The sequence below is a fragment of the Hoplias malabaricus genome, unplaced genomic scaffold, assembly GCF_029633855.1.
Source record: "Hoplias malabaricus isolate fHopMal1 unplaced genomic scaffold, fHopMal1.hap1 scaffold_304, whole genome shotgun sequence".
In the NCBI taxonomy this organism is placed as follows: Eukaryota; Metazoa; Chordata; class Actinopteri; order Characiformes; family Erythrinidae; genus Hoplias; species Hoplias malabaricus.
This window is the reverse complement of record NW_027101028.1, coordinates 1-10000: the sequence shown is the minus strand read 5'-3', so window position 1 is coordinate 10000 and position 10000 is coordinate 1. Positions and strand designations below refer to the sequence as shown.

The window sequence follows — 10000 nt, the reverse complement described above, 5'->3', positions numbered from 1 at the left end:
AGAACACAAACTGCCCTCAGTAACACATATAATGTGTGTGTGTGTGTGTTGACAAATGTAAGTCTGTGTGTATATTGGTGACAGTCTTCGACGCTGTATCCCTTCCGCGGTGGACGTACCGGAGGATAGCAGTATGTCCAGAAAAGCCTGAAACCAGCCGATCTCCTCCAGCTGCACCATCTTCTCCAGCAGCATCTGAGCCGCCGACGTCACTGAGTTTCTCTCCTCCGACATGATCCTCTGCACAGACTCTGAACACAGGTGTGGAACAAATGACACACACTTCATTTGAACAGTGGTTAACCTTCTTTAGAGTGTCACAGCCCCCTCGTCTCCACAGTGGAACACATTCTGTTTCTGTGTCTGTGACCTGCTTTGGTCCAAACCCCACGAGCCCCACAGCAGTGTTCTCCCCCTGTGTAAACAGCCCCTGTTCAGAACGCCCGCTTTCAGCACCTGTTCCTTTAAATGATAATGAGCCGCTCGCTGTTCACCCCGACCCCGAGCGCACAGCAGTGAGGAGCGAGGAGCAGACGCTCTGGTTTTTAGCCGTTTTCACTCTGTTCTCTTTCTTCTCCGTTTTTACTCAGTGCTCTTATTTCTCCGCGCTCGTTGTGTCTGTTTTGCTGAGTTTAACCTCGTCTTTGCGCTCTCACGTAAAAACACGGGTCCAGCGCTGTGATTGGACAGACTCAGACGAGGGGGCGGGGCCGTTCTAATTTCTCTGCACTTGACGTTCCGTCTCAGCAAATGGATTAGTGTCTTAAGAAAAGCCAGAATGTGTGACACACTTTAAGAGCAATAAAAAATCAACAGGTTAAAGTCCAAATGAGTTTTACACAGTGAAGACACCAGTTGTGCACAGAGACCTGCAGCACGGGTCACTGCAGTTTGTAAACACGGTGCTGGGACTCAGTGAAAGAGTTCCAAGGTATAAAAACACACTCACCTTCATCCAGGTACGTGGTGAGGAAGACTTTGATGTAGGACGGCCTCAAAAACTGGATGATGTAGGGCTCAAAGCGCCGCAGGTTTTCCTTCTCCAGCTCGTACATCTTCACTCCGAGGACGAACACCGGAACGCCGTACTCTCCGGGGCTACGTTTGTTTTCTTTCTACCCGTTTTCCGGAAATCCCCGCCCTCCTCCGCTGTGATTGGGTAACACGACCAGGACTCCGGGGTTGCCATTGGCGAATGCAGGGTGCTGTCTGGAGCGCAGCGAATCACAGCGCAGGAAGGCGGGGCATCAGGAAAAGAGGGCGGGGAATCAAAACACAACACGAAGGGACCGGAAACGAAAGTAAAACTTGGCACAATGAATGAAACGAAAGAAGATTTGAGTCCAGTTTGAGTTTATTGTCCCAGGAATTAGTTGTGGTTCCTTTATTGATGTTTATTAGAGAGTTATCAGTGAGGGGACCAGAGCTGTTCATGGCTTAATACATTTCTGAGATACAGACCGCCCACCTGGGTCCCTCTAATAACCCCATGCCACCCCACCCCCAAGGGCCCGTGCCCGTCCTGAAGCCAGTGGGCCCCACTAACGTGTGCTGGATGAGTGCGTAAATAAAAGAGTATCTCATCAGTGTATTTTTACATTAACATTGGTTTTGCTCAGTTGCAGTGTGTTGTTCACTTAAATATCACTGTCATGAAATAAAGAGAGAGTTGGTGCTTTCATACCCTCCTACAAATTACATAGTGTAGATTCTGCAGTGCTGAGCCTGGAGTACCAATGACAGAGGCTCTGTTCTCCCTGTTACAGCTCAGTGGAGCACCACAGTGATTTAAAAGCTGTAATCTGAAGGTAATATTACCTACTGTTGCTTTATTTCCTACATTCATTTCTGTGTTTGCCTCCCACAACCTCAATGAATGAAACGTTCAGAAACGTAGAGAGAACTGGAATCTCCTTCAAACTCCAGAAGCACGGCCTGAGAAACACGAGGAAACACAAGGCTCGAGGCGTGAACAGAAAGTGAAGCATGAGACAGATCCAAAAACTGGTTTTTATTTATTTGTCTATTAATGCATTTATGTTTGCATTCGCAACATCGTAGAGTTCACTTCTCAGTTTGTGTTCAAAGGGCAGCCCTCAGAAGAGTTCAGTGTCCGTCGCGGAGGCTCTCGGTGGCCCGGGGTCTACAGCAGGCGCCCAGGCTTTTCAAACAAACATGAAAACTAACACACGCCTTCGCCCACGCTGTGCAAGAGGCAAGTTGGTCATTAAGGAAGTGGACAGCGGCCACGTGTTCCCTGAGTTAAAGACAGACGAGACGTCCAGAACGGGAGGATGATGATGTTCTGGATGGTGTGTGTGTGTGTGTGTGGTGCGTAAGGCAGGCCCTGAAAACCCAGGCAGATTTCAGATCATAAAAAGGGTTAATGAACACAAAGGGCCATGGCCTTAACAAGTATCAGCCATTTGTCATCAATCCCAGAAGAGTTCAGCCAGCATCTTTAATGTTTTACACAGGTTCCTCCCATTTCTTAAATCATTGTAAAAAAATAAACATTAAAAAATGGACAACAGAGCGGAGATGTACATTTTTCTTAAAACAGCAACAGCATAATCATCTCCACTTTATGAACCTGGATTAACTCACTCACTCGTGTTTAGTAACTGCTGTATTCAGTGCTTCACAGACACTACAGCCTCACTTCCACCTCAGGGACAGAGTGATAACAGATCAATGTTGCACTGTTACAGATCTCAGAGTCCTGCTGCAGCTTGTTTCCATCTGACTGCGTGATCAGGGATTGTCTGAGAAAACACCACAGGGTGTAGGTCTGTGTCAATAACTACAGTATAATTACAGTGTTTTAGCTTCTCGCTCGGCTCAGTTCTGTTCTCTGGTTTTCTCCAGTCGCTCTTTTCTGGAGCTGACTTATGGATTTGTGTGAAACCATTATTTTATTTGTTTATGATTTATTTATTAATGTAAACGTATTTAAGGCTTTTAAATATATTTTTGTTCCAATTCAAACATCTGATGGTTGTTGTTCGATTTTTCCTGCTCTTTTAAAAAGGGGTGTAATTGCATTATTAGGGCTTTATATATATTTATTTTATATCAGTAACTTTAAATGGTCTTAAAATGACAATAATATTGATTATTGCTATTATTTCTGAGACAATATATCGATCAGAAAACGTGTGGTATTGTGACAGGCCTAGTGGGGTTTAAGGAAGAAGGGGGTCATTTGGACCCCCAAAGGGTGGGTTCCTCTGCTCTCATGAGTAACTAAACTAACCTTGTGGACAAACTGGAAACCCTACTGGAACAGTCACAGTCCTTGTCTAGAACCATTTGGCACTGCAGTGGACCCGAGGCCATAGTGTCCATTTTAGGGGCTGAATAAAGAAGCAGTATCTAAAAACTTTTCCAGAAACAGACCCACAAACAAAGCTTGTGAAATGCCTTTGGGGCCAGCCCTACTGCTGTGTAGTGAGTGGGTGTGGTGTGGCAGTGTGTTTCATGGCACAGCAGGTCAGCACCAGGTCTGAGGCAGAAGTTGTGTCCACTGAAATCACAGGTACTATAAATACAACAATAACAAAAGTATTTTCTTAAAAGTTTCATCATGTTTCATTCAATTCAATACACAAGAGGGTTCATTTCTAAATGAGAAAAGACAAAAACGCAATTACAAAAAAGAAGCTGACGTGCTTTTGAAGGTCTGGGGTGAGAAGGTTCTAGACGGTGGGACTAGTCTCAGCCACTCGTCTCAGCGTTCCCAGTTCGCTCTCTCCCTGCGTCTGACTGGTCCCTATGAGGCACAATCCCAGCCTCCAATTGATCAATCCCACTGTCCGTGGGAAAACCTTCCTGCCTTGGCTCCGCCCCTTGCTCCACCTCCGGCAGTATATCCCCCAGCTCCTGCAGAATGGACTCCAGCAGTCGTGTGTCGGAAGGTGGGGTTATCGTCGACCTGGAAAGTTCGCTTCTTCCAGACGGTTCTGAATGTGTCTTTTGGAAGGATTCTCGGTCCACTACATCCACCACACAGTTCTCCAGGTTCAGCACACAGTCTGTGGTCACGGGGCTGTACGGCTCCAGAGACGGAACGGGCAGAGTGGTACTTGCGAATAAATTATTGACATCGCCGAGCGGCGCTTTTGTCGTAGGTTTGTGACCTTCCGCAAGTCGATCTTCTAGTTCTGCAACAATGTCCCGGCAAGTATCTTCCAACACAGGCTGGCCACAGTCATTGGTATCCTTGGTAACATGGTGCTGATCATCACTGGTGACGTTGGCAATCTTAGCAACCAACTGCTGATTGTCAGCGGTCATGTAGGTAACCTTGGTAACACTGCGATGGTGTTCAGGGGCATTGTTACAAATCGTAGTAATATTGTGTTGATCCTTGCTGATGCTGTCGTTATCCTTGGTTACACTTTGCTGATCACGACTGGTGCTGCTGGTAACCTTAGCAACCAACTGTTGATCCTCAGTGGTCTTGATGCTGACATCTGTAACATGGTCTTGTCCCTCATTCGTGGAGGTGGTAGCTTTGTTGACATGGCTCTTAAGGTGTATTTTGCTGTCTGTAATTCTTGCTTTACTTTGCTGGTCGTCAGCCATGCTCTTTTTAACCTCGGAGATTTGGTATTGACTGTCATTGGTGATGTTACTCAGCTTGGTGTCAAGCTGTTGAGGACCAGAAGCTTCAGCAACACCCTCTTGAGAACTACATGTTCTGTTAGTAACTCCAGTAATGTGGTCCTGGTAGTCATTGGTGTCACTGTCACTTAAAATAGTGATAATCGTGGGCGAGTTGTGTGGTCTTGCCTGTCTCCGACTTCGCTTCTTATGCCTTTTCCTCCTCCATCTGTGCGAGTCAGAGTCTACTTCCGAGGCTCGACGTTCGAAAATTATCTCCACACTGGGGCTGCGTTCCTGACGTTCCCGTTTGCGGTGCCCCTTTGTCGGACTGCTGTGCTGTGCTGCTGTCTTTCGCTGCTTCTCTCTGCCAGATTTCCTGCTGCTCTGCCGCTGGGCCGCTCTCTCCAGGTGTCGAGTTTTGTACTTGCGTTTGCCGGCAGGTTTCTCGGGACACGGCGTGTCCTCACTGCTGCTGCTTCCTCGACTGCTGGAGTGACTGGACGTGTGCAAGCGATTCTCGTGACGACTCTGCCAAGCGTGTCGGCTGCGAGAAGCAGAGTGATCTCGTAGAGGAGATCGACTTCTGTCCCTTAACTTCTCTCTCCTCAGCCTCTTCTTCTTGGCTTTCTTCCTCTCGTTGACACGGCCAGGTGAGTCACAATAGACTGACGACTGGGACGACCTTTCTCTTGCTGAAATGGAGTGAGTGCGCTCCCGCTCTTCGTCGCTGTTTTGAAGCCGAGGGCCGTTTCTGGACTGTGGCTGTTCACAGCTAGGAGACCTAGAGGAGTCAAAACTGTCGCTTGCTATAAAAACAGATGAACTTTGACTCAGTTTCTGTGACTCCCGATGGCCATTTCTCTCTTGATGACTGCAGCCAGAGTGTTTTTGGAATCTGCTGCGCCCAGAATTCCTGCTCAACACCGAATTATCGCTGCCCGATGGTGAACAATCACTAAAACCATGCATCTGAGAACTGCTTTTCCTTGCAAGATCTCTCTCACCGCCTGTTTCTCCACTAGGTAATCGTCCAAAGTCCTCTTTCTCCTGACTTATCTTGTCAGCTCGTGAGTGTGTACTGCTGGAGGCATTTGGGTACAGGCAGGAAGAGGGGCTTAAGGGCCTCAGGTACGAATCTAAGGAGTCTGGAGCCTGATTATGAGAAGACGAGGCTTCCACCTTCTGCACTGTCTCCTTGGGAAGCGACGTCTCCTTTGCAGCCTCCTCCTGCTCCTCCTCTGATGTGTCAGATGAGAGCTGGACGAGTTCTGGAGTCCGCTCGGCCATTGGCTTAACATAACCCACAATCATACACTCCTCCTCCTCATCCTCATGAGCCTCAGCTGATCCACTCGCATGCCCTGCCCCTTCTGCTGGAACCGTGCTGGCAACAGGCTCCGCTCCCTCGGCCTGTGATTGGCTAGGAGAGGGAAAGACGGTGGAGTACGAGGGGCCGGGAGTCTCGTCGTCCCAGCCGCTGTGACTGAGCGAACTCTCTGCAGCCATTGCCATGGTAACGGGTGGGACACGCCCCTGTGTGTGGTCCTCAGTGATGTCTATGTGCTCACTGTCTTCGTCCTACAGAAAGAGACAGAGGAGTTAGGTTTTAACTGGGACGCAGTTTATATACAATCATAAGTGGACCCCGGTTAAAGTCCCTCACCCAGTCACTCACACTCAAACACACACCTGGAAAGTATCACACACTCACCCATTCACACTCACACAGTCAGGCACACACTCACACCTGGAGAGTTTCACATACTCACCCATTCACTCTCACATACACTCACATCTGTGGACAGTTTCACACATTCACCCAGTCACTCACACACTCTCACCTGTGGACAGTTTGCTTACCCATCCATCTACCAAAACGACACTCTGAAGTCAGCGCAGTGGCTGTTTGGTAAAATAAAAGGAGCTCCAGATTACCTCTGAGATGGCGATGATGGAGGAGCTGCTGCTGTCCTCCTCGTAGCTGGGGGCGGGGCACTCGTAGACAGCCTGCTGATCATAGGCTTCGATAGAGAGCTGTGAGCGAGCAAAGCTGAGCAGCTCGTGCAGGAAGTGGTCAGTGCGGGCGAGAAGGAAAGGGCGGAGCTCCTCCCGGACCGCGGCGGCGTCCATGTCAGAATGTGTGATGCGGGAGAGGATGATGTGCTGGACAATGCTGACCAAGGAGCCGTGGGAGCCGTAGAGGACGGTGAGCTCGCGCTGGAGCCAGGGCAGGAGACGGCGCAGGGAGGCGGGGTTTCGTCGAAGGTAAGCCGCAGAAACGTCATTCCGTCCCTCCCCGACCCCGCTGCGCACTCGCACGCCTGCCCGGTACAGTGCCCTGCGGAACGCCACCACGTCCTGGTCCCGCAGACGCCTGAGACTCAGCTCCTCCACCCGCCAGCGCCGCCGCGCCGTCAGACGCCGCATCATCCGCTCAACACCTTCCTCCTCCACACGCTCCTACACGTGGAGAATGATCGTGATTAATCATGGGATCAAAGGAGCACAACACACTTCAGAAGTGTTTAAGAATCTGTTCACACCTGGACACTTCATCCATCGTGAGCATCAGGGTGGATACAGAAACATGAAAATGTGAACACACTCAGATCACATTAAAAAGAGATTCAAAGCCGGAGGGTTTTTATTGGAAGGACGTATATAGCATGTGGTTCATAAAGAAATATGACTTCACTCCGTTCTGGTTCCTGTGGAAGATCTGCACGCTACAAACATCCCACCAAAGTCATTTATCATTAATTAACGACTATCTGCTTTTCAGATAATAACAAATCTGATCTTTAAAATGATATTTATCTGTAGAAAACATACAGAACACCAAAGGGAAGGGATATTAAAGCATTGTTGAATTTATTAACGAAAACTCTTCTGTGGTTCTGTTTGAATTGATTTTATTGTGTTTTACTTATTTATGATATTTAAACACCTTTTAAAAGGGCTGTAAAGGCATTATTATGTTACTACATTATCATTATAAGAGTGGAATAATGTGGTCTTAAAAAGACAATAATATCATTTTATCACAATTTTTCATGGGACAATAAATCAAACATAAAATAGATTATAAACCCAAACTCCTCCCACACAGCGATCAGACCCCAGGCCGATTAACCAGAGACACATTTGAAAACCGAGTGTAAATACATGTAGTTAAAATATTATCAGGAGAGAAAGCAGATACTAATCACATGAAGGTACCAGGCGTAAACGTGGTCCTCACATCGTCCTCTGTTCTTCTCCTACAACTGTGAGATGTTCTGAAGCCCCTAATCCCTGTAAACATATGAGACATAACTCAGAGTTGTGCTGGAACCCTCACCTCGACCGTCTCCTCCGTCCCCTCCACGAGGTCCTCCATCCTTACGTCCGGTGGTGAGGAGGCGGGGGGGCCGGGGGTTTGACGCCTGTAACTGCGTCGTTCCGTGCCCCTCTGCCCTCTGGCACGGCGTGGGCGAGCGGGGCGTGTTACGGCATGCGTGTGTCCTGCAGGGGGTGCTGCGGCCGACGCCACCGGGGTGCTGTCCGTGGCCAGGACGAACTCTTTGAAGTCGTTCTCGGCGCGGACGGAATGGAAGATGGAGCGGAAGGGCTGCTTGCACAGCGGGCACTCGGCTTTGTTCTTGGACCACTCGTGAATGCAGCGGAAGCAGAAGCGGTGCAGGCAGCGGTCCAGAGACGCCGCGTTGTTGAAGCGGTCCAAGCAGATCGGACACTTCGAGTCCGGAGACGTCTCGGCCATGAGCCTCCGCCGCGAAGACGAGGAGGACTTGGCTCCGCCATCTTTCTTCCTCACGCGCAGCTTCATCTTCGTTGGTGCCATCATCTTCAAAGAAATGAACAGCGTTAGTACATTACACGCATCTTAACGCTCACTGTGACCCAGCAACTCAAAATCAATGTACTACCTCGTAATAGTGACTTAATATCTCATTATAATAACTTAGTATCTCATAATAATGATTTAGAAGCTTCTAGAAAAGAGAATGAATAACACAAACATTAATAAATTCATTAAATGTATAATGAGGAGATGCTAACTCACAGTAAACACTTTAATTATGACATGCTAAGTCAATATTACGAGATACGACGTCATACGTCAAAGTGCTACGTCACTGTGAGTCTTGACTACAACTAGCTTCTCATAATCACGACGTGGTAGACTTTAACTCCTGTAAATCAGACACACGAGTCACTATTACTTTACACTTTCTCCTCACTGGGGCTTTACAAAATGGCCGTGTGTTATTGTTACTGTACTATGGCAGAAATAACGGTATATATCTGTTTATATGTTCTACAGCCTCTTAAACAACACAGTGCCCACAGTAACACAGGGATATAGCGAGTATAAACACTGAATTGATCCTTATTTTAAAGTTAAACGCTTTATAAGAACAGAGAAGGAGGAATGTGGCAGTAGGAGACATAGCTGTGTTTCTGGCGCCGCGGATTCTCTGTTACTGGTGATTTAACTTCATTTAGGCGCATACACCTCACAAAACACGCATAAAGCCCAAGCACACTTTAATTTCATGAATTTACTGTGATATTTATGATTAAAAATACACCCTTACCGTGTAGTTTCTCCTGAACATTAACACATCCTTCTCTTAAATCCGCAGTACCACCTTAAAACGGCCTTAAAACTCCATCCCGCGGCTTTAAACCCGTCCATCAGAGCTCCGGGGGACATAAAGCCCGGGTGTGTAACATATCACAGCGCAGATTAACGAAATAAAAGGCGGAGAGTCTTAAAAACACCCTCCGCTACACAAACACACAGCCATCAGCCGACAGGAGCGCGCAGAGCTCAACACACGACAAACGCACAGCGCCCCCAGCGGCGCGGCGGTCTGCCGCAACACGCCACCATTCACACGTTTCCGTTCACTTCATTCACTTACATTTACACCACAATTACCTTTCACTTACTCTCAAACCTCAGTTACCATTCACTTACTGTCAAATCTCAATTACCATTCACTTACTGTCAAATCTCAATTACCTTTCACTTACTGTCAAATCTCAATTACCATTCACTTACTCTCAAACCTCAGTTACCATTCACTTACTTACTTAGTTACTGTTACAACACTACTACCATTCAGTTACCACACAATACAATTATCTCATTACCATTACCACCACAAACCTTTCTGTATATAGGCATTATGTCTAAATCTATCTATCTATCTATCTATCTATCTATCTATCTATCTATCTATCTATCTATCTATCTATCTATCTATCTATCTATCTATCCTCTCGCTCTCTCCGTCCTGCAGTTGCTGGTCTTTGCCACTGGGTGGCGGTAGAATAACAGTCTCTCCGGTTGTTGAGGTCTCCGCTGGTTTGTTTACTGTTACCA

General features: G+C 47.6%; 2 protein-coding genes across 2 annotated transcripts in view; both read right to left on the bottom strand.

Annotated features, from left to right (window-relative positions):
* The window catches only part of LOC136684301 (antiviral innate immune response receptor RIG-I-like), a 22878-nt gene extending 21815 nt beyond the window's left edge, over window positions 1-1063 (bottom strand). The window contains exons 1-2 of the mRNA XM_066659122.1: window positions 950-1063; window positions 120-251 (exon numbers count right to left, since the gene is read on the bottom strand). Of these exons, the coding sequence (XP_066515219.1) occupies window positions 120-251; window positions 950-1055 (238 nt within the window). The 5' untranslated portion in view covers window positions 1056-1063. The remainder of the gene's footprint in view (window positions 1-119; window positions 252-949) is intronic.
* Window positions 1064-2027: 964 nt separating this feature from the next.
* On the bottom strand, window positions 2028-9487 carry LOC136684302 (E3 ubiquitin-protein ligase Topors-like). The gene is made up of 4 exons (XM_066659123.1): window positions 9207-9487; window positions 7949-8452; window positions 6544-7068; window positions 2028-6186 (listed from the first exon to the last, which is right to left on the bottom strand). Exons 1-4 carry the CDS (start codon window positions 9225-9227, stop codon window positions 3718-3720), a joined length of 3519 nt encoding a protein of 1172 aa, XP_066515220.1. The 5' UTR covers window positions 9228-9487; the 3' UTR covers window positions 2028-3717.
* Between the last annotated feature and the right edge of the window lie 513 nt (window positions 9488-10000).

Bases quoted from the DNA above. Each gene is read 5' to 3' on its own strand.
- LOC136684302 (XM_066659123.1), bottom strand. From the start codon at position 9,227: ATGTTCAGGAGAAACTACACG. The intron at 7,069-7,948 runs GTGAGGGTTCCA...CTCCACGTGTAG, and splicing joins GGACGGAGGAGACGGTCGAG to GAGCGTGTGGAGGAGGAAGG. The intron at 6,187-6,543 runs GTAATCTGGAGC...CTCTTTCTGTAG, and splicing joins CCATCATCGCCATCTCAGAG to GACGAAGACAGTGAGCACAT.